General features: G+C 40.3%; 1 protein-coding gene across 13 annotated transcripts in view; it reads right to left on the bottom strand.

The window, feature by feature from the left end:
* Positions 1-24,849, bottom strand: part of plekha7b (pleckstrin homology domain containing, family A member 7b) — a 52,073-nt gene that overhangs the window by 16,346 nt on the left and 10,878 nt on the right. For 4 of the 13 annotated variants that reach the window (XM_049718993.2, XM_049718989.2, XM_049719000.2 and 1 more), the window contains 8 exons: positions 11,794-11,877; positions 9,407-9,509; positions 8,508-8,612; positions 7,785-7,857; positions 7,280-7,380; positions 2,540-2,718; positions 1,169-1,573; positions 198-735 (listed from right to left, as the gene is read on the bottom strand). In XM_049718993.2, coding sequence (XP_049574950.1) covers positions 198-735; positions 1,169-1,573; positions 2,540-2,718; positions 7,280-7,380; positions 7,785-7,857; positions 8,508-8,612; positions 9,407-9,509; positions 11,794-11,877 — 1,588 coding nt within the window. Of the gene's footprint in view, positions 1-197; positions 736-1,168; positions 1,574-2,539; positions 2,719-4,931; positions 5,836-7,279; positions 7,381-7,784; positions 7,858-8,507; positions 8,613-9,406; positions 9,510-11,793; positions 11,878-14,565; positions 15,316-22,767; positions 24,636-24,849 lie in introns of those variants that run through there. The other 9 variants (XM_049718987.2, XM_049718990.2, XM_049718995.2 and 6 more) reach the window with 5 other exon arrangements.

Genomic DNA, 24,849 nt, shown 5'->3' with positions numbered 1-24,849 from the left:
CTCTTCGAAGCAATAACTACAAAATAAACTATATAAATTTGTGACAGGGCTGTTTCAGAAAACTTTGATGAACATCCAGCAGCACTGACAAAAAAATCATGGTGCTCCCGAGAATTTAATTTGAACATCCCAGTAAAATGTGTCTCTTGAGGTAAACGATTAGATGATTTGCCACGACAAAGCACAACATGTCAAACCTGTGAGAGGCGAGTAATGATGTGGCCCGGGGAAGTCGCTCTAGTGCTGTCCACACTTGACAAATCATCAAGCGGCCTGACCGTCCGTCTGCCTGAAGGCGTGTGTGGCCTGCGGGGGGACAGCGGCTTGAAGGATGACGGGGAGACGGACGGCGGGACTTCACACGGGGACGGTGGCACAGAAATGGAGCGCGGCATCTCCACGGTGACGGTGAAAGATGAGGAGTCGGTGAAGTTGGAGCCGGCGTACACGGGCGCCGTGGGGCTGCCGTGTCGGAACTGCTGCCTCTGCTGCCACTCGTACAACTGCCACACCATCCCCTCCTTGGTGGCCACGCGCTCGTCCGTGGACATGCGGAAATGGCTGAGTCGGTCGTGAGCGTACTTGTAGTCGCTGGGCAGGTCGAAGGAAGGAGAGTTGCTGCCGGACGGGATGCGGGGAGACTTTGGCAGTGACTGGCAGGACGTGTCTGCTGTGCTGACTTTGGACTGTAAGGGGGGAGTTCGCCGAGGGAGGTTGTACTCTGCAGAGGGAATGCTGACAGAAACAAATGACAAGCAATTAGTTTCACGCCATCTCAAGGGCAAGCCATTTGAGCATTTATTCAATAACCATCTTAAAGTTCACTTTTTGTCCTCATCAGTAAGACAATTCAACACACTAGTAGAACTGTCTTACTAGCAGTTTTTTTCCTACTACTGCATACAAATGTGAAAACTTTGGCAGGGCAATGAACTGTGAGGAAAAAGAGTAGAGTACTATGTAGACCTTAAGCTGAATATCAAAAAAATGCTCCAACAGCTTTCCATTTACCTCAAGTGCAGCACTGTTATAACCTTGTTATTTTTTATTGTGCAAGTCAGGATGTAATGTTGGCCACTAGAGGGAAGTATTTAGCTATATTTCTGTCCTATTCCTTACAGAGTGGACTAAACTTTAATTCAAATGAACTATGAGGACTTCCACTGACCTTTTTGGCGGGTCACCCTTCTGAACTTTGACCCAGTGCTCCACCTGAGCCAGCGTACTCTTCCTCTGTGAATGTTTCTCCGTGTCAGCCCCCCTCTGATACAACAGGTTTCCATTGTGCTGTTCCGACGGCACGGGGCCTGGCTGGACACTCAGATGGCCGTTCCTTTGAGGGGCACTGTCCACCAAGTTTGGAGAGAGTCTCTCCCTTGGATCCGACAATCTGGGCCTTCCTTGAACCTCCAACATGTGCCTCCCCTCTTCTCCGTGAGCCAACCGCACACCATCATCCCAAGGGTGCTCTCTGTCTATCCTTTGAAATGTTTCTGACTGAGGTGTAGTCTGCGTGATATGATTGGTCTGAGGAAATGCCTGCTGTATGCTTTTTTCGGGCCTTTCTATTTCCCTGAAAGGGGATACAGAAAAGGTCATTTAAGAATAAAAATGTACTTAGGCTCAACATACCTGAATTCATTTTTGAGAGCAGCTTTCATGAAGCTGGCCGACCTTGAACGAACCCTGACAAGAATGCACATTTTGCTAACGGTCACAAATGTTCATGGCTCAGTATTGCAAGATAATAAGTCTGTCTGTACGTGTTCCTCCAGAGTTTATATGTGTGCATATTCGTTATTTGAAGGAATATCGCTCCCAGAACTTAATGTTAATTTTCTATTAGCCTGTCAGCGCGATTTCATTATGGGACTGCTTACCACTGGCAATATACGATGTGTGCAATTCATTTTTTGTCCGTTTAGTTTTACAGTAAACTCCAACTGATCTGTCATTAAACAGCTTCAGGGAGGACAGAATCACATTCAAGCATCATGGTGCACCCAGGGTCCTTCCACAACTGAGACACACTGCGTCATTCTGCACATTAATGTTTTTTCTTCTATTATAGTGTGTTTAAGACTGTGAGAAACAGTTTAATCAAAATCACAATTAAATTTGGATTAATTTCCCAGGCCTACCATACAAGGACAGTTTGCATTGTTTTGAAGCGCAGTAAGACGCACGACAGAAGTGCCTCGCTTGACTGGTGCTTATGTCCAGCTGGCAGAGGGCTTCAGTCCTCATCTCGATGCACATCAGAAATGATCACAGCCCTGAACAGATGGCCAGAGCCTGACCTGCTGAAATGAAGCCTCAGAGGGCAGGGAGACGATCGATCATATTCGTTGGTAATGCAAATGTAAGTAGAACAAATGGCGCATCCAGTTTCTTTTTTTTTTCTTCTTCTTTTTAACGACATCACCACACTAAGTTCACACAGATTGCTGTGCTTTATGAAGGGGGCAGGACATTAGTTAAACAGCTGGAATCCCATCCAATGGGAAAGGAGAGGCCTACTCCGTGGCACGAGACCAACCTCTTAATGGTGTGACTTTGCTGCATCAGCGCCGCTTGGTTCATGGCCCGGATCCAGCCATTCATGTCCTCCTGCGTGTCCGCACTGAAGAAGTACGTCCGCATCCCACAGTGTTCCGCCTGTGAGCCAATCACAGAGTTCTTATTGTAGATGTAGGAACGCATTCCAGTGTGGCTCGCCTGTCAGAGGGAGACAGAGCAAATACGGACGTGAGAACTAAAATGACCGACAGACAAGTCGGGAAAGACTGACATCTGTCAAGTAAATAATCACATTTTGCAAGGGAAAAGAGGAAACAAAGTGGCGCTTCATAAACAAAAACTTTGTTTAGTTTATGGAATCAACTAGCTGCCAACCAAACAATGGAAAAGATACAATTCGTAATGGGATTTTTGCCAACTACTAATATAACCCTATAATCCTTCAATAATAAAACTTTTTTTATGAAAACTTTGGCCTATGAGCTACTGTATTATGATGTTGTGCATGATGGGAGTAGAGAGAAAAATAATTTTTAAGGCGGTGCTTGCATATGAGAAATATGTAGTATTAATAATGATTTTATTTTCATCCATTATCCTTATTTTTTTTTAAACAAAAAAGCTCCATGAGAATGCATCAAGTTAGTATTATTACTAGGCATAGTAATAAGAAATCAGCATATACTTGAGAAAATTAGATGATGATTTTAGTATAACATAATCCTCATTTGGATCATTTGCACCCACAAAAACATATATGTAAAGTTAACTATCCAGTGTACAAGCTGTATAGCTTTGACTGGTAGACGAAATCACATATTGTCTCAATATATATCCGGTAAATCAAACATATTGCATTTGAAAACACACATATGTGGCTGAAGCGCGGAAAGGACTCGTACTATAAAACTCAGTGAAGCGGTTTAACAATTCTATTATAGAAATATCCCTCAGTTATAACGAGGACTTGTGAGAGATACAGGGCAATAAAATGCACTGTATCCTAAAGCTGATTCAGAAACTGCAGCACCACAAGGTATTCAGGAAGACAAGCACCATCAATGTTAAGAAAGAAAAAAATGAAATGTGTAGAATCTAAAATGTGAAGTGGCAAATGTACTCACAACTATGTAGCATTGAATAAAATGGGAATGAATTGAGCTATAACTTTCAGCTGTTATTCAACATTTCAGTGTTCCTGATTTTTTTTGTGCATGGCGATGAGCCCTCCTTCCGACACAAACGGCATAAGAACTTAAGCCTCGAGCCTTTGTGCGGATCACTGATTATCTGGCGCAATTGCAACGTTCAGTTTGTGAGATCGCAATACCTACATGGCCACTTAAAAGTAACTTGTTGTTGTCCTTGTTGGCTGTTAAGGCATGACAAAGGTGCAAAGCAAAGTAGCTTCCATTTTCAGGTTGTTGTAATGATTCACAGCATTTTGAGAGTGGAGTAAATGGCTTGAATGATTCTTCACAATTTGAAGCCTCATTTTATACACTTGCTGTTCGAATGCAGGCTATATCCGTTGTGCTTTTGCTGCTGGCATAGAGACAAGAGAAAACCAGCACAGTATCTGGCTGGCGTTGGGTGGAATACTTGTACTGTACCTCCAAAATCATCACTTTTCAGGCAACCCCAAAAGCAGCATGTTTGTTCAAGAAATGTTACATTGGCAATAAAAGTGTCTGTTCGGCCGGATGTTTTTTAACATAAATGTTCATTCATGTAATTATGTGAGGAGCATCTGTATTTTGTAAATAAGCCATATGGAGTCAAATAATATGTGGCTCTTGAAAAATCCACCAATGTTCTAAAATGACTAGGGGTTGTCTTTTCTGAAAATGCCTGCCACCGAATGAGTCAAGTATTTGTACTTCCCACCACTGGTCTTTTCCATGAGGACAATGACAAAAAGATAAATGATAACGAGAGTGACAGGCCAGATACCAGAGCCCATGGAAGCATTATTGATGATGGCTGCTGGCAAACCCACTTATATACGTGTTGCTCTGCTTTGCAGCAAAAAACAAAACAACAAAAAAACAAAAAAACAGAATTGGAGCCACTGAGCCAATTTTGACATGACCCATTAGCATATTTGGTAAATAGTGCAAACGCTGTGTATGTCACTCTAGCACTGACACCGCAGTTTCCTGCTGATCCAATTTCCTTAAGTGCAGGTCCAATATCAAATGTGTCACCATCCAAATAAGGCAAAAACAATTTGCTAAAACTAATGGCGCCCCAAAGTGCTCTGGTATCATTGCACCATATGTTGCTTGTTCATGACAACACGCTACTAATGCACATTTAGGAATGTACATTGTACAGTACCAGGATGAATGAGGTGACATTGGATGGTGACAATCACTGATGACGAAGCGGAAGTGAAATCAAATACCTACAGTATTCATGCAAGTGGGGTAGCTTGTGCAAGTCAGGACCGCCGCTCGCAGAGTGAGCAGTACTCACGCCGCCCGCGCGCACACACCCGGTCACAATGGAAGGCAATTGACCAATAGGGAATGAGAGAAACACAGTGAGATGGAGAAAAAGAACAACAAGGAGATCAGAGTAGAAGACATGAAGAACAATAAATGGCTCAGACTGTTAACTTCCCTTGACAGGTCATTACAGAGAACATGGTCAATATGTGTTTAGCAAAAGTTAATAGCTCAAGGTAATACTAGAACTCCATGGTTGCTGGTGATGACCACAATCTTTTTGATTTCCTCATGCAATCCAATAAGTGAATGAAAGCAAGTTTTCCCATAAGAACACAAGTGAGTTGAGGGGGCTTGGATGTGCAAAAGCTCTTTTTAACATTTTCTTTGTGGTCACCAATGTGGTCCACTTGAGTAGCCCGTGACAGGATGCCAATTTGGTAAATATAATATTAAAAAATAATAGTTATATAGGGGGAAAAGGTCAAAGGTCAGTATTGCAGCCAAATCATAGCGTTGGTGGAGAAAAGTTAGCTGGTGAAACGACAATAAGCCAATGATATAACTCTCCTCCAGCCCTTATAATTGAAGCAAATTTGTTACTTCAGTGGTTCGTATCATACTGTTAGTTCGACACATGAATTAGGACTCAAGAAGTAGTTTTCAGTTTCAAAAAAGTTGGCGACCCCTGGTAAAGACCATTTCATTCATTGTAAGCACCAGGATAATGGCAGGTAAGTGACCGACTATTGTTGATCTAAAATAAAACAATGCCAACAAAGTATTGTTGCCCCCCCCCCAAGGTTATGATTGATTGCAAGCCAAATAACGAAAGAAAAAAATTAATTAAAAAAATAGGTTTGAAATATTTTTGCTTATTCAAACAGTTAAGTGATAACTAACTAGACAATACGTTTACATTAAAACCTCTTTCAATTATTGTTTGTGGAAAAAAATACCAACACATGACAGATGATGAAACAAAACAGGGTCACCTTCAGATGACTGACCGCAGTTGCTAAATGTAGACATTTTGGTAAATTACATTTTCATCAACCCCCTTAAAAAACAATTTAAATGTGAACATGTAACATAGAAAGCTGTTACTCTTAGAAAATCCTCAAAAGTGGATGATAAGACATCACTCCTAGTTATTGTCTTCATCAAAAACATTTTAAAGCAGTGCTGTTGTACAAGTGACTTGTTCTCAGGATGGTTATGAATCATCTACAAAATTAAATAGATGATTTCTCATAGGTGTGAAAAAGTGAAAAACAAGCTCTTTTCATTCCCCTTTGCATAGACTGCAGTCCGCAATCTATCATTTATATTCCCAGCTGCAAAATTAACTTATTAAGTGCTGTGACATTAAAAGGCACATGCAACTCATTTCAAAGTTGATCGAAACGTACTGTTGATCTAAATCTAACAACAACAACAAAGTACAAAGTAGAATGTAAGGTCATGGATGATTGCAACAGAATGGCCTACAGCCGCAGCGCTACATCAAATATTCAGGCAATATATTTCCACAGAGGCGGAGCGGGGTACGGAATAGAACATTGTCACTGGAGTGGAAATAAATGCATTTATGGCCCTTTGGTAGAATTCACAGAAGGAAATGCAGATTTAGATGTTATTATTCACATTTACCTGCTCAAACTTGCCCAAAACATTACAAAACCATGGTTATTTTGTTCCATTTCACAATAATTGGATTGATATATCATTAGTAGCCTACATTTAGTAATGAAAATAAAACCCAAATTGTTTCTGCTCCCTGCAAGTGCAAATTAAAAAGAAAATGACCATAGATAAGCCCACCGTGCTTGAAGTACTGTACATATGCTAATTCATGCGGAAATCATGCCTGGAATACGTAAAAGAGCCCCTGCAGCAGAGGCAGCCATCACTAGGGGTTATTAAAAAAACGGTTAACAACCAGACGCTGCCCATCTGGAAGAACTCCTCAGAGCTCATTCACTGATGTGCAAGCAAAATATTGCTTGTTCCAAAATGTAAACATTCTGTTGTTTGGAGGAAACACCCTTTGACTTTTTTGTACATTCTGCACAAAAGAAAGCAACAAAGCTTAGATTGATCTGTTTAATCTACACATCATTAATATCTAAATCACCTATTCACAGTTTATGGTAGATAAACAAAATTAAATTACTCAATTAGCTCAGATGAGGAATGTCCCTATCATCGGCCAAAACATCCATTCATTATCGGAGTCAAATTATATTTTTGGTGCATTAATCTCTGTGTATGTTCATCCTCATTTTACCAACAAGGAATCCTGTTACCTTGAAAGCATATTTGCGGTTGACGTGGTCCTCGAGCGCAACTGGTGCGATGACATAGCTGGGCAGAGGGATACTCCCGAGGACCGTCTCCTCGCGGCTGTCTGAAGCAGCAACAATAACAACAAGCGCACACCGTCATGTCAGTAATTGCACCCAAAACACACTGCCAAGATGTTTTACGGTGTTTACAAGAGATTTGGGATTTACGAGTCACGCGAAGGTACGCTGTAATTCGTGGGTGACAATGGCATGAGCGAGGGCCATGTGGCACGAAGAGGCCTTTGGCTTATCTATTATTAGGCAAGGACAACAGAGAGGCACAGGGCGCCACAGAAACACCTGCGCTCAAACTGAATAAGGAAACAGTTAAATAGTTCAAATATTAGTTAAAATCTGGGTTTTTTTTTCTTTCCTCCCATCTTTGCTTTTGAATAAATGTTTCAACTCATGAATGATCAAGTTGTCAGAATTTAAAATATTTTTTTTGTCTTGGACACACACTCACCTTTGTAGTAAAACAGGCAGAAGTCGGACAAGACAAACCACTTTCGTTTCCAGAGCCTCATTCCAGAGCTGTCCTGGAGGTTAAGAGAGTAGGCACATGTGGTAAGGAACACAGGAAAAGAACAGTTTCATTGGCATTATCTTGATGACTTGCAATATGGGGATCACAATGAAGCGCTGCAATGGCTGCAAAATTGAGAAATCAATAAGTTTAGAGACCTTGAAATGTCAAGTGACAGATACATTTTTTATTTAGTTAGTTTTTTAGTTCAGTTGAATTGACCTTTTAAACACAAATACCTGCATTTACTTTTAGAGCTATTGGCAGTCTCGTTTTTGATGAACAATTGGGCCTACTGCGCTACTACCGTATATTACATTGGACATAACTGTGGTACTTGTAGAGAAGTATTGTTTTTTTGGTGGCTTTAATGTTTTAGTCTTGCAGATATTTCGTTTGTGCAGATGCCATATTTGTACATACTGTTTGAATTATGCTCTACCTTCAATCCCATTCGAAAAGGTTTAGCAAGGCTCTCACCAAAGCCGAACCATCATAAGTCAATATATATGTAAACCGTAAAGAGTATACTGCTCTAAATTGCGCTTGTGATGTTAAAGGTTGATCGTGCCATAATTCTCTAGGTTGACTTAAATTTAGTCACAAATAACCATGTTCAGTTACTAAAAAACCAAAACAATTGATAGAAACACCATCAGTCACCTGTTTATAGAGCCAGCCCCTCACGACCACCGGGATGTTGAGGTTTCGTTTAATAGCTTGATCCCTCTTGCCGAAACTATGACATTTGCTCAAGCCTCTCGAGCCCTACAAGGACACAAAGATAAACTAAGCTGTTTTGCTTACATATCAAATAAAATAGTGTGTTTACATGTTGGAAAGATGCATTGACCTTCAGAAAGTAAAAACCATTACATAAAGTACCATGGCCTTACAATGAGTTGAGTAAATAACCGAACAGAGCAGGGATGTGCTGGAGCAATTTAGAAACTTATGAGCTCTTTCTAGCATGTGTGACATTAAATTACTTTTCACTGGTACTTTAGCAAATACCTGCTGTACACCTGAAAGGCTCACTTAAAGGTGTATTGTTTTCTATACATAGAAAAATATACATTTATATAAATGACACAACCTTGTAGTAAGTTCATGAAGAAATAAACCAGAATGGAAAAAAAAAAGTGAAAAAACTAAATAGGGATGTGTGTGGCTTTAAAAGGTGGGGCCAGGCAGGGTGAGTGATGTGGGCGTCAGCAAAAGAGACTATAGAGTTGGTTTGCTGTTAACTGGCTAACCTGTTAGTCAGTCTGTGTGTTAAATATTTGGTCTTTTGTGGCCATGCCGCCTTTACCATATATTCACCCTGCATTTTTATGTTGACTTTTGTGACATGAAAAATTCTAGATTCACCTTTTACTGTTGCAATCCAGCTTTAATATGCATGACAAAATTATTCCTCAAAGTGACCATTTATCAGAATGAAGATAGATAGCATCATCTCAAGTTGATTAAAGCACGACACTGTTTCTTGTCGCCCAAAATAGAGAAAAATAATGAACAACACATAAGAAAGGTTTACTTTTAAGGATAAATCTTCTCACCTTTGATGCTGAGCTGGCATCCATCGCTGCTGTGGTCACAACCTTGGAGGACTCCGTGACCATACCGGGTGGTCGGTGGTGATTGGACATGCGGGACTCGATCCTTTAGTTGACAAAAGAGAGCACGTGAACACAACTGCACTGTCATGTTCATTCTCTCTTCCAGTGGTACTTAAGTATATTCATCAGGTACGTACCTGTACTTTTTCAAAATGCTTTGTAATCCAAGAGCTCAATTAATCAAGATCTCAACCACGGTCGACTTTGACCTGTCTCAATTTACATCTTTTAAATGCCATGTCGTCATCCATGGAGGTTGAAAAAAGTCTTTTTTGACAAAGCCCAGTAAACTATTTTCAAATGAAGGAGTTAAACGTAAGATGTCATCATCACAATAAATACTCAAGTAATGACACCTGGAAAATATACAGTACTTGAGCACAGTAACAAAGTATTTGTACTTCATCACTTACACTGTTGACATGTAATATAATGGTCCATTGCTTTTAAATTTACTTCCTAATGGAAGTGAGCTCCTGGTAGAAAACAATGTGCGATTTCCATGACATTTCTGCCCTCTACATTGTTTCACAGCGAGGTGAAAATAAACTCTCACCTCTTCCTTCTTGTCACAACATACATTGCAGCAGTCTTCTCTTCAAGAATGTTTCCTGTCATATAAGGGGGATGGTTTTATGTGACACTGACTAGTGTTTACCACAACTGTCATTGCAGTGGTTTCCCAGGAGATTTGTTGTGGTATGTGCGCTGAAGAGGGGCCATATTTCACATTTGTTAGAGTGTCAAGGCCGGCTCTCTTACTGCAATAATGAGAATTGGATCGGAATAAATGTTGGTCTTTTTTGCGCCATTAGGCTCTTGTAAGGTTCAGAGTGGATGGATGGATGGATGGATGGATGGATGGATGGATGGATGGATGGATGGATGGATGGATGGATGGATGGATGGATGGATGGATGGATGGATGGATGGATGGATGGATGGATGGATGGATGGATGGATGGATGGATGGATGGATGGATGGATGGATGGATGGATGGATGGATGGATGGATGGATGGATGGATGGATGGATGGATGGATGGATGGATGGATGGATGGATGGATGGATGGATGGATGGATGGAGTTTAAGACGATGCAAGTGAAGCAACTTGCGATTCTATGAACACAAACTGGTGTGTATCAAGTGTAGCCATCCATTTTCCATACTACTTTTCCCTAAGGGGGTCGCGGGCGTGCTGGAGCCTCTAGCAGCTGCTGGGCAGTGGTTGGGGGACACCCAGAACAGGTTGCCAGCCAATCGCAGGGCACAGAGATGAATAACCATCCACACTCATAGTTGCGGGTAATTTGGAGTGCTCACTTACTATACTAATGTAAATTTATCCATGAGGGGCATTCACCTCACACTATTCTGAGTTACAAACTTGAGAATGCAAATAAATCATTGTCATTTTAGTGCTGCTTCGAGCAAACAACATTCAATCATCTTGCATGCTCATCATGTTCCAGCTGCCGGCTGGAATATAACCACACAAAGAGATGGTTTTAATTGTGCTGTGAAGCCATCAAGCAGCTTTGATGGTCGCTTTGCAAGCAGTACATGCTGACAAGGGCATGAAATATAAAGGTGGTAAATCCAACCGCCACACAACATGATGTTCCATACTGAGGTAAAGGAAAAGAAAGGTTGAAAAAGAAACATCATTTTTTCATGAGATGTCTACTCTGTTGTGATACTAAGTCACGTAACAAAAACAGAGAGACGCTTTATGCATTTGCTTGAAGACTTCACTGTCATTGAAATAAAAAGCCCAAGAGGAAACATGATATAAAAAAAGCAAACTGACGAATCTCACTGAGCAGCGACACAAAGTCAAAAGTGTATGCGAGTACTTCTTTTATCTTGAATGGAAATTGGTTTCAGGCATCATACGAAAAATGCAGTGAGATTAATATGCTCTTGAAATGTCATTCAATTTATGAATACAACCCATCATAAAGCAAATATACAATGTCCTCCAAGTCACTAATTAAAGTGTAGGATCCGTAAAGCGCATGTTGCGTGGACTCCCTCTTGTGGCATGCAAAAGAATTGCCACCTGAGTGCAGCTCATTTGCTAAAGATCATTAATGTTAAATGCAATACTTTTAATTGTATGATTAAGTAAGTTCTTTTTTTCTGTATTTAAGCACAGGTGATACTTTATGATACGTTCTGTGGCTGTACTCATTTTCTCATTACCTCTTAATTGAAGGCTTCTCCTGTGCTTGTTCCAGATGATTAAACTTTGAATAGGCTTTTTCATGTCTAATTTGGAACTCCTATTCCCTGACCTTGAACGGAAAAGGAATGGAAGACTCACTTGTCCTGTAGGGTGTATTCCGTGTTTTCTGGCGAAATCTGCCCAGTAACAGGGTGCCGAAATGATGTGCACCTCACGTTGTGGCTGCAGCAAAAGAGGAAAAAAAATGGGTATCAGAGGGAATCAGGTTCTTGCACAGCCAACATCATATAGTAACTTGCTAACAATTTGTTCAAACCATCTGCCAGTAAGAGGTGAAACAATCGACCAAACCCAAAATTCCCACATATGTACCTTTATCACCAAATTGGTAGCAAGAAATTAATAGACTGCCAGCCATGCAGGCAAGTCATGTCAACTCTGACTGACTCATCAAATCCTTCTTTTGCTTTGGATTAGGGCCAAACTATTTTTCAAAATGCACAATTTTCTGCCATCAAATCTAAGCAGGTCAGCTTTCTGTTCGCTATGCTCAGCACCCTGACCATTTAATCTTAAAGTGCCATCAGCCAGGGGAAATATCTCATTTCTAATCACAACTTTTATTACATAAGCTTTTGCTGAAAATAGAGTGAACGAATGCTTCTGCAGCTTTTCTTCAAACATGATGCACATACAAAATATCTCCAATAAACATGTTTATACACTCAGCTCTTAGAGTGCAATAAGTGTTTTACAGTCATGGGCTAAAACAACAGCAATGTTGAATGATACAAACATAACATTTCACTGCATCGACATTTATGAGTTTTGGAAAAGCTCGGGCAACATACTGAACAGGATTGATGCCAAGACATTCAGCACGCACAAACAACAACATTAACACTTCAAATACAAGTACGAGTGTGGTTGCCATCCTCACATACTGTATGCACAAATCGAAACCCACAGTCGCACAGGCACTGGGCCAGGATTGTTCCTGGTACCAACCCATCATGGGCTGAGCTGCACTGCACTGTAGAGCACTGCAGCACCAGCACATCCCCCGTTAATTAGAAAGCTGCATTCTTTGAGGCTTTTGTTTCAGCCACATTACTTCTGAACTATTTGTCATGGAATTTGCAGCAACCACACTTAGTGCGGCAACACTGCAGCACAGTACATCTATTTGTCTGCTGCCAGCTTCATCAATGCTTGTGGCACTGGCATCCCTAATGGCAAAATAAACTCCTGCTTGCAGATCACTAACCCAACAGAATGTAGATGTGCAAATGTGTACTGTAAACTGTAGTGACAGGACAGTGCATAACAAAAAGGCCCGTGTCCGCCTATATACATTGGTACCGTGACTTACAAGTTTGCTGGCTCAAATGAAGGAAAAAAGTGAGTTGGGTGAAGAGAACAAACATAATACAAAATGAACACAAGCAAGATGAAGAGTGCTATACGGACCTAACAGTGTGACAAATGGACAATCAGAACTTGATTTAGAGTTACTGATGTGACTCATTTAAAAGCACACAAAAATGCATAAATACAAAGTATTACAATGTATGTGGGGAGTGTCTTTTTTGGTTTCATTACACTTTATGAAACCCGTATATTTTTTTACATACACTTTATTTTGCAATATTGACACAGAAGCTGCAATAGTGCCTTTTTGTTTTTATTAAAACAGTTTTTTTAGGGGGGTAAAACAAATTAATATAATTTCATTCATCTCAATGGGGAAATTTGGCGTGAGACACAAGTAAATTGAGTTACTGGCTTGGGCACGGAATGAATAAAACTTGCAAGTCATAATACTATTGAAATTTTTCTTGGCAAAATAAAGGAGGTCGATTCATTTACCTTAGAGAACATTTTATTTTGCTTATTTAGTTTTTAAATTACAAACATCCACTTTGTGGCAATTAATTAGATTGCTGCAATCAGAAGCATGCCCTTTAATGGAACAAGACAGCAGATAAAATAGGCTCAAACGAACGGATATGCTAATACATACATCATTCAGAAGAGGACATAAGATGAGAGGATACCTAAATCATGACTCAAATGCATAAGGGAGAAAATTAACTTTTAAAAATGAGGGGTGTGAATAGATTTTTTTCATTAACATTATCATAGCAGCTCGTATAATAACTCACTTTGAACATCTTTGCATCTCTCCAGACTTTGAACAAAAAAAACGCTCTTGGGTTTGATTTTTTTGTTTGATTTTTCTCTCAGAAGTATTCATTGAGTGTTTACTCTAGCAGACGACCAAACTAAATGTATTAACAATCTACAAACCATGCTCTTTCTCAGCGACAGCCGCACATTGTCCTCTTGTCGCTGGGCACTCAATGCTGACCACTTAGGTCGGGTTTGTTCCCTTACACAGAAAAGGATGACTCATCATCCCATTTTTCAATGTGGCACTGTTTACATTCACAGTGCAAATGGTGCAAGTACATTTAGTTTAAACTAGTTCTATTCCTTGATGGAAAACAAGGTGTGTTGCAGTTACGTGAAAATATCAACCAAAGTTCAAAACTTTTGTGCACACTTGCCAACCCTTGCACTACACCTGTCTTGAACCATACTAGATTGTGCAGGTGTTCTTCACGATAAACTTCAGTACAAAACAGTTACTAAAGTTGAATTCATTGAGAAATAAATTAAGAAATAGCATCTTTTCTGTCTGCATGCAGCTTGCATCTCAAATGAGACTTCACCACTGTGATTTCAGTACAGCACAGAAACGTTGCGGTGACGGTTTCAACACATCTGACTTATAGTAACACAAACTGAGACTCTTCATGTCAACCGCAAACATGACAGTGAAACTGTATACGCTCACCACTACAGATACTCTTTCTCATCATGCATACAGTGTAGACTCTACCTCACCTGATATCGGACACAGAATCATGGTGAATCAGATTTGTTCAGCTGCTGAAATTCTCTCAGTACTATCAGTGTAGGTGTAGAATGTTGAGGGTCTGATGAAGTGGCTTGCATTCAAATGAATCAGAAAAAAAAGTGGAGACTTAAAGTGTCCAGCCCGGGATGGTAAACATCCAATACCCTCCCATCAGTGGAATACCTCAGCCGCTTATCAGATCCTCCTCCCTCTCTATGTTTTACTTCCCTACATATACGTATCTACACTCCCACTTTTCTAAGTATTGAAGTTACTTTGCTCTACTGAGTGAAGTGCAATCCTAAATCCTATAAACATTCTGTGTGTCAGTCATCAAGATAGTGTCAATGTTGCTTGTGTTTCTTGACTGAAGTCAGGATAGGAATTAACACAGTGAACTCAACAGGAAAGAACGCTTCGCTTAAATCAGTCAGATACCAATCTAAACTGACTAAATAACCAGAAATACTACGCAATCCAGTGACCCAGGAGTAAACTTACAAACTAAGCAATGCATTTCAAGGTCCCCGTATGAACTGGTTTATCAGGGAAATTGACCTATGATCTATGCTAATAAGGAATTCCAAACTAATCCCTAGGTATGCAAGTGGAAGGAGCAGGTGGTATCAACACAAGTTTTCCATAAACATAGAATGGCATGAGTTGTAATTGTATAGGGTTAGGGGACTTTGTGGCTTACACAATCACTATTTAGTAATTTCAGGGGGATTTGCCCAATAAACATATCTTATCTTATTTTATACCGTTGCCTGTGGTTTTATGACACTTCTTTGCCGACGCATAATCATAACAGCAAGAAATGTGTACGGAAATATTTTTTTTCCATCATCATCACTTTGAACCATTGTGATAAACTGAGTAACGCCCAACAAGAAATATTTAGCCAGTCCAAATGGAGAACTTTCAAAGTGCATTGAGATGTCATGTTCATAGTAATAGGACCGATCAATTGCAATTTGCCCAAATACATGGGCAAAAAATAATCAATAAAGCAAGAGTATTTTAGGCATAAATTCACCATTATAGTTAATATTTAGATATAACGTCATGTATTCTCGGTTGAGTGTTGACATTCACCTTTGTGCAGACATTATGAAGGAACATATGTTATTTGTTGAGAAACAGGAGGCAAGACATTGAACATATTACGTTGGGCCTATCTTGTGGAATCTTAGTGCCAGGAAAATATTTGGAAGTGATTAAGTTTCATTTAGGCAAAATTAGTCCTTCTTGGTGCCAATGAACTGTGTTGAGGAGTGTCATTTCGACAAATTTAGTTCTTTGCCGCAATCTAGTTGCATCTGGGCGTCAATCGTGGGTTCTTGCTCTTGGTGGCACAGTGAGTGACGCATTCTATTTGTGCATCAAAGGACAGTGTGGCTCAATATGTTGTTAGTGTTGCAATGAGTCAAATGAAATATCAATGTTGTAGCCAACAGTAGTTACTTAACGCAGTTAAGCTGATTACTTGCTTTTCATTGTCACAAATAGCAAACAGATAGTAAACTAAATAAGAGAAAACAAGGCAGTACGAAACACACACAAACAACACCAACGTTCTCGTCAATAAGCCCACCCAGTGTGAGCGTGTAGGACTGTTCGAGAGAAATACCCAGCAGCGTTGTGCAGCAGCATCCAGTCAAGCAAGCTGAAAGAAATAGGCCTTAAAAATAGCGCACGCTGTCTCTCAGACAGCTATTAAGCAGATAAGCATTCTGCAGCGTGATTTGCACATGTTGCCCGACCTCCATCAGTTTCACAGCAGCCTTACATTTAAGCCTTTCTAATCATTCTTACTGGTTGATTCTACTGCAAATCAAATCCTAACCTGCCTTGCCACGTCATTGTCACTCACTACTATCATTATGACCATTTCCAGCTCTTCTGGGGAGTATATGCTGCAGCCATTTACAACCATTAGAGAAGTCATCTAATATATGCAATCTAAGACAGCATCAATACCACATGAAATGATAATGTAACAATCTTGGTGGCGGTAGAAGACGCTTGAGGGAATTTGCAGCAAAGCAAAGCTGCAGTGAAAGGCAGAAAGGCCAAAACATGAGCCAAGACAAAAACAGTCGGTCAGAGTGTTTGGCACAATTTGAAAGCATGGTCCTGGCGAATGCCTCATTAACATTCAAGGCACACCCACCCTTGTGAGGCATCACATTTTATTGTCATCCCGGTGCTGCGCTCAAAAACACAGGCAATCAGAAACGCAAGCAAGGCAGCCGACTAACTGCTTACGCTTTATAAAGAGTTGTAAAGTTGCCAGATCCTTCTCATATGCACAGCAAATTAAGAATATTACGATGCATACACTCAGGGTGATTTTCATTCAGAAATTCTTATTCATAAAAGACATTTTAATTACATTTACACACACTGTTGGAGACAGACTTTGTGGTTTACTCAAACAGCCACTATGTGCAGTGAAGTGCAGCCTGAGTACCAAAGCATTGTAATTAATAGACAACAGTGAGCGTGGGATTACTTGAAGAGGGTCGCTGGCTATAAGAGTCCACATCACAGGAAGAAAGCAGAATATAGAGGTAGGGGGCTTGATTTAACACAATTTTGAAGCCTCGTTTTATATACTTGCCATTTTTTTTTAGCAATCGTGTTTTGCAGGATTATTAACAACACTCAACTCTTTGGTGTGCATGTGTATGTGGGTGCATATATTAAACTCCATAAAGGTCAGGGATTGCCTTAGATGACGAGCATATGAACATAACGGGCTCTTGGCCTTGGGGAATCCCAGGTTAATTAACAGTAACAGGATGACCTTTCACCTCCATGCTCCAAGAGCTCAACCATGTAAAGTATTCAGTTGTGATATACTGGAGGTCCAAATGTAATTTCAATTAGTGACACTTAAGAACGGAGGGTAAAGAACATTGACATTAATACTGTACATAAATAATTGGACTAGAAAGTTTAATACATTTACATTATGATTTTTTTTTCTCTCATGGAAGCAAGTACCATTGGTACCACAGTTTGAGAATTTCTGATCTCCATCATTGACGTTGCTCAACTGGATTGGGTAACACCTTTGCATCAATTGTTTCAAGACATGATTGAAGAAATCCATTCAACACAAACGGTTATTTGCAACCAAATAACGATCCATTAAGCCATTTCTGCATCCAACTTCCAAATTCTATTCTAATAATGCAATTAAACTACTTTAAGTTAAAAGTTAACAATATTAATGACATCAATTAAATGCACTCAGCGGCCAATTTAAATCAAACACGTTTCTGATAAATTACCCGTTTCCTTCTTAGCTGCACAATTTTAATATCTTAGTGAGACATCTGTATATTGACAATATTAGATTGGTCCATCTCATTGAAAAAAATGAGGTGGCAAATTGGATCTGACAGTAGGCTATTTGATGAGAGATGAATAATAAAGAGCAATGGCCTGATTTTTCAGGTACTTTTCCCACATCAGCATAATGAGACATTAATGGACAAACTACTGTTGATGGAACGAAGTCCCACTCTGCAATTAAAGATGACTTTGCTTGTGTTTACATACTGTAATTAGTCAACATCAGAATTGTTATTTTACCACACTGTTTAATTTTGTTTATTGCACAAATCTCTGATCTGGAGCATCTGTTGTGACAAAATAGTCCAAGCGCACTGCAAAGCCCAAAACAGCTAATCGCTTAGGCGTGTAATGTAGGACAGAAGGGGAAGCTAAGTGGTCGGAAAAGAGGGAAAGCTCAAAATCTCCAGCAGGAAATAGGCAGCAGGCTCAAACACAATAAGCTCAATGCCACAAAAGAAAGAGACACAAGACAGGGTGTTATGTGACGTAGCTAGTATACGTGAAAGTCTTATACACGAATCAAATCCAGGCGTCCTGTCATGAGACTCATAAAACACTCACTATCAAATATTAATAATACTTTAGGATGACAGTGAAGCCATTATAAGAAAATTGTCAATTTTAGAACACTTAATATCCAACAAACAAACCAATGGGGAACTTGTGGAGAGACAGTGGAAAGAATGTTGGATTAGATCCTCAGCAAACACACCCGAGCGGTATTTCATTTGAATTTGACCGACTCACCCTTGAGTTCCTTCAGGAGAGCTGCTCCACCCATGTGGAGGAGGCTTAACGAGCAAACAATTGCTGCACTGTCAGCAGAATTTAAACCAAAACTATGAAGCTTGACAAATAATAGTGAAACAGAGCGTTCCAGCAAGTTTAATGATATGGTGAACTTGTCTCATACTTAATTGTGATTAAGTAAGAACGTTTAAACGAGGAATGAAATGTCATTAAGAAGAAAGAAAATCAGCTTAACGGAATTTTGCCAATACAGTATATATGGGAGCTGTACTGTGTTTTGCAATAATAATTAATAATATTCATAATCATCACTGTTGGGTGGAAACCCGCATTGTTCAAATTTGGTCGATGTCACAAATTTGTAGCGTGTTGAAAATGTTTTGCTTTTTTAATGATGCAATCTTAATAGCACAACAAACATGGTGGGATTTTTTTCGGGTTTTTTTTTTTTTTTTTTTTTTTCATTTTTGATGATGTTTTAGAGCAGCGAGATTTCCGCCCGTGGCTAAAAAGTGAAGCACGGAGAGACTCTGTTGCCAAAATGCATGAGTACAGTCAAGAAATGAGAAACTAGTCACAATCTTTCCTTTTGTGTCTCATTTCCTCTCCTAATATTATTTTAACTTAACTACAGCGGCTCAGGCAATCATGCATCTTCCATACAATTTGGGCTGTACATGTGAGGCTTCAAGTTGTTTCCTGAAAACTAACAGTGGTGGTCAGTTTTTCTGTTGGAGCTAGTAGTTGGTGTATGCCCAATGCTCAATCGCCAGGTATGCAGGTGTGAATTTTGCAATAACGTTCCAGGTCAATAACTTTATAAACTGTAAACTTCCATTGGTTTTGTCCTTGAGAGATGAAAACAATAATATAAAAAACATTGTTTCAAAATTCCCACAAATCAGAGGTACCAATACATAAGTGTCCCCAAACGGATATTATTCGTCCTCAACCTTTGAGATCCACTGCAAATTGTACACCACAGTGGATTATATTTTGTGGTTGTACATCAGTCAGCATAAATGCAGATTAATCCATCTAATTATGCACGTGAAACAAATTCGGCCTACCTGCTGGTTGCCAGTGTCACTTTCATCCATAGGTCTGTCATGTGCCGTCTTGTTTTCTGCACTCTTGTCTGCAACATGACCCTGTCTGATTTGACCAAACCCTTATTCGACAAACAGGCTTCAGTCGGCTGGCACACACAAACTCCATATGTCTTTGGTCAGATTATCTTTCTGATCTCTGATCCCCATAATCCCTCAACATCCGAAACAAATCACACAGAAAAAAAAAACCTCTGGGTTCTGTATGACCTTGTGTTTTTTCATTTTAACACATCATTAGACCCCCTCTGAGTTTGGATATTAGACTATCCATCCATCCATCCATTTTCTGAACCGCTTAGTCCCCACGGGGGTCGCGGGCGTGCTGGAGCCTATCCCAGCCGTCATCGGGCAGTAGGCGGGGGACACCCTGAACCGGTTGCCAGCCAATCGCAGGGCACACAAAGACAAACAACCATTCGCACTCGCACTCACACCTAGGGACAATTTGGAGTGATCAATCGGCCTACCAAGCATGTTTTTGGGATGTGGGAGGAAACCGGAGTGCCCGGAGAAAACCCACGCGGGCTCGGGGAGAACATGCAAACTCCGCACAGGGAGGGCCGGAGGTGGAATCGAACCCGCACCCTCCTAACTGTGAGGCGGACGTGCTACCCAGTGCGCCACCGAGCCGCCGGTTATTAGACTAATTAAACTCAATTAGCTCTTTGCATAGCACTTTTCCTTATTACCAGAGATACAACACAATCTACTATGTAGATAGTTCAATTCACTAAACACAACTATCAAACACCTAAAATGTTCATATAATCCCGTCAGGTTTTTAAATTACAGCAAAAACTATTGAAAGATGGATGGCAGTGGAAATCTTATCAAATTAAGATTAAAATAAATGCAGCATGCAGAACCAAAAATTATGCAGATTGATTACAGCATTAGTTCTTTGAAATTATTAAAGCCTCAGGTGATCATATTGTTATCTCTTTGGATGCAAATAATCCATAAAATATACTTCATGCATCCCTGTGTGGCTCGCCTGTGGTGCAATCCTGAACCTCTATTGGGCAGTATTATAGATATACAGATATACAATAAGGAGATGATCAGAAGTACTGAGAAAAACTGCAGTATTGTCGAAAAACATGGATCGGTCACTCGTAACTCTACTATACAGAAGACATGGAACAGTACATCCATGAACTGTAGTTGGAATCTAAATCTGCATCAAATTTTGGGATATTAACAAGATACATTTGGCTGTAGGTCACCCACATTGTTGCTTTATTTTGGTCGCAGACGCCGGCAAGCTACCGCACAATCAATTTAAACAGATTAATTAAATACATTAGGGGGGGTTTGGCTTACTTGACTGAGCGCGCATAACTGAATTGACTGGTTATTTTTAGATCTCTGTATATTGTGGAAGACTGTCGAGGCTCATTAAGTCAGTAAAGTGGTAGAAGGTCTTATAGTCGGACAACTCTAAAACAGTCTTGCTAGCAGAAGTGAGATTTTAGCTGAACAGTCCCATTTACTGGAATTTGCTTGACAAGGGTGATTTGCGCTTATCAGAAATTCAGGAATTTAAAAGGTCATAGTTTTAATAAGCAGTGAAGAGACTATTCATTTTTAAATACCGCAACCTTCTGCTCAGCATCGCCATTATGTCTTTTCTTCGAAGGTGTCTCCCAGGAAACGTCCTCTCTATTTCTGGGTGTAATGTCCCATGAGCCAATTTTAGGTGTGGCATTTTTCAAGTCCGCACACTCACGGCTGCAGTTAACAAAGCCATGACCTGTGGCAGTTAAGCATACAAATGAGGCACAGTGACCGCTGGCCACAAGATCCCAACAGTATTGACGATAGAGCAGCTTTAACTCAGTCACGAGGCATAAATCACATCACATAAAAAAAGACCCGATACCTATTAAAGAATTACCTGCTGCTCTTGGGTGACATTTTACACTGACCACTGGCTATTGCAAGATGGCTTATAAATGGGTACAGAAACCTCAATGCCCGGGTGACATTGCGATCCATCATAAATGTCCATTGATCTATAAAAGAGTTTCCATATTCACTAGAACCCAACTGAAAGTTAACGTAATGCAGGTTTTTTCAGCCAAACTACACCTCCTATCTCAAAGAACTCCTAAATCGGGTCCACTCATATCTCAAGGCACCACTGTGTACTCTAGTTTCATTTTGACTTCCCTGAGTCGTCAAAACAGAATGTGAACTTGCAATTCAAGTCACATGCAATCCTTAAAGCGAACCAAAAGACGGTTGGGTGCAAGGACATCCTGAACAACATTTTTGCTGGACTGACTCAGGAGTATACTGTCATGATGACAAGCTGATTTGTCACCATGAGGCAGTATGTCACATTTACTTCAAATTGTGACTTGAATGTAACAAAATGAAACAAGACATTTACATTTACAAAGAGAACTTTTCTTCCAATAGATTTCATTTTAGGCAAACAAACTCATTAGTAGTTCCTTCTTTATAGAATAGAACAAATAATCGTTGGCGGTTAATTTTCCAGATCTATAGATGGACATTTGTGTGCCCGTCCCTTGAGTGTTTCCAATAGATCACGGGATCGTATATCTGTCTGCGGCTTGGGGTTTAATTGCAGTTGTACTAAGGACGGACGTAAACATTCAATTTTGCTTTCCCCCTCGAGTGCTTTGGACTGCAGCACACTCTACCTGCAGAGATGCCACCGTGTATCCACCAATATACAAGAGCCTCCTTAGATCCCTTGAGGAGATAGTTCTTCTTACATGGCAAAACGGTCAGTGTTTGCGAGACACCGCAGTGAAGACCTCTTTGCTGTCCTCTCGCCCACACAATCAAATGATGCATCAGCTTGCATGCACGCTAAATTCCATCCCATGCTCTCACACTAACATTTAACGGCGTGCAGTCCAAAGCACTTTAGCCGGAAATCTATTGCCATAAATTAAGCGTGAGGTGAGGGCGTGAGATACACACCTGGAAGCCGCGCGATAAACCGGCCGCCTCTTGTAAGCGACTTGAGAGGATCGTCCTGGTTGGCCCGACATGTTAGCGGCAGGTCTGTGATTTGCTGCGCTCTCCTCAGTGGTGGCTGCGCGCCTTGTCGCTCGGCTCACTTCGCCGCTCCTGCTGCTACAGCTGCTGACGTCCTCTGCTGAGCACGCTGGCATTGATTCATTCAAAACATCCTCCTTCCCACTGCTCCCGTGTGAGCCTGCTAAGGTGCAGCTATAATTACACGCAATCACTGAATTGTTCCGTCTCCAGGGTATTACTCTTGTGATGAGCATTAAGACCAGTCAACCTCATTGAGGGATCTTTTAAGAGGCCCCCGAAGAATAAGAAGTAAAGCACAGGTACTTCCTCTCGACTGCCTCACATTCCCTCCCATATTCCCCCCCCCGCATCTTCTCATCACAACTGTGTCTCCTCAACACAACGCTTCCCCGAGCAGGACGCCCTCTCTGCTCCATTCTCTCTGCAGTCATCCAGAAACAATGTGCATTGGCCAAGAGAAGAGGATGTAGAGGTCGCGAGAGCAAAGGATACAGTCACGCTTCTGGCAGATGAAGTGAATTCAGATTAAAGCACCGGGAAATTCTAAAGTCAAACGCCCCTGAGGTCAGACAATTTAGCATTTAACCACAATCTGTTGTGCAAATATGCCTCAAAGGTACAGCCTTCATGTTTTGCTTTTTTCCCCCAGAAAGTAGGCGACAAAGAAGAACTTAAACGTCTTCTCATACTTAAGGAAGTCAAACCAAGAAAATTATTTACAATATGTTGTTTGTGACTCCACTTTATGTTGCACTTGAAATGAGTCTATTTCTTGCTAAAGAAATCGCTCCTTTAATTTTGGAACAAAGTCTGTACCAAATTCGATTTTTAACAGATAATACTTTTCGCATCAAATCCCTGTCCTAAATTGAATAATATCATAATAATACGACGAGAAGATGATGTTGCAATGGAGGGAAATCACTTGACCAATGATTAGAAAGATTAGAATAAATGAATAATTGAAATAAATAGTTGTCAAAATGTTTATAATGGCAAGACTCTGAGTTTTCGTTTCCAGACAACTGAGAGTTCAAGCAGGACTTTGAACGGACTGTGTTCCAAATTTGCTCAGTTTTGTTTTGTTTTTCATGCATTCCAGCTATCCAAACATTACCATTTTGTAACAGTGCGAGATAATGAAAAGTACATGTGTTTCCAAGCCATTGCTTCGAAGGAGTGGCTGCAATGTTTATAAAGTGCTTCGCAGAATGTAAACAGTACAAACCATAAGAGCAAATAAAATATTGCCTAGCAAAATGTGTCGTAATGCATGATGTTTAATAATTTTCCAACAGGCTACCACACAAAACATCATACTATACGTTTCAAAATGTTCAGGATATATTGTTTTAAAAACTCAACAAGATTAAAATGATGTTCACTATAGATTAATTCTTGGATACATCCAAAATCTTCTCGCAAAAAAGGGGGCCTTTGCTAATATTGTATTTATAACAAGACAACCAATATAAAACTTAGAACAACTATGACTGAAACTTGACTTTTTTTTTTTTTATACAGGTCTTTGCTAAAGTCCAAAATTCAACAATGGCCATAATGATGCCTGCATTCCATGCAGGTGATTCAGCTCCAGCTCTGTAGCATTGTGTTCAATTTGCACAACAGTAACGCAACTAGCTGCACAGTCGCAACTTCCCCAGCATGGCATGAGTGAAAGTGAATAAAGTAATAAAATAACTCTTGCCATACTTTCAAGTTAAATTCCTAACTGATAGACCACAACACAGTAAAAATCAGTTCCAACCATTTTTTTCTAACAGAAAACCAAGTGCAGAAAGTTAAGAGCTGCATACTTCAAGTGTGTATGTGACTTTTAAACAGAAAATTGCAACTCACCCTTAAACAATCAAAATTAGAAAAACGCAATCCGACTCAAGTTCTTATCATGTCCAGACAAAATGTAGTGTGGGTAGCTCTTGTCTTGTTTTAGTGCGAAGCTCAGTGAAGAGTAATGCCTGATGGGAATATCCTTTGTAG

Source organism: Syngnathus scovelli, chromosome 4 (assembly GCF_024217435.2).
Source record: "Syngnathus scovelli strain Florida chromosome 4, RoL_Ssco_1.2, whole genome shotgun sequence".
Lineage (NCBI taxonomy): Eukaryota > Metazoa > Chordata > Actinopteri > Syngnathiformes > Syngnathidae > Syngnathus > Syngnathus scovelli.
Note: the sequence above shows the minus strand (reverse complement) of the source record. Positions and strands in the feature narration are given on the sequence as shown.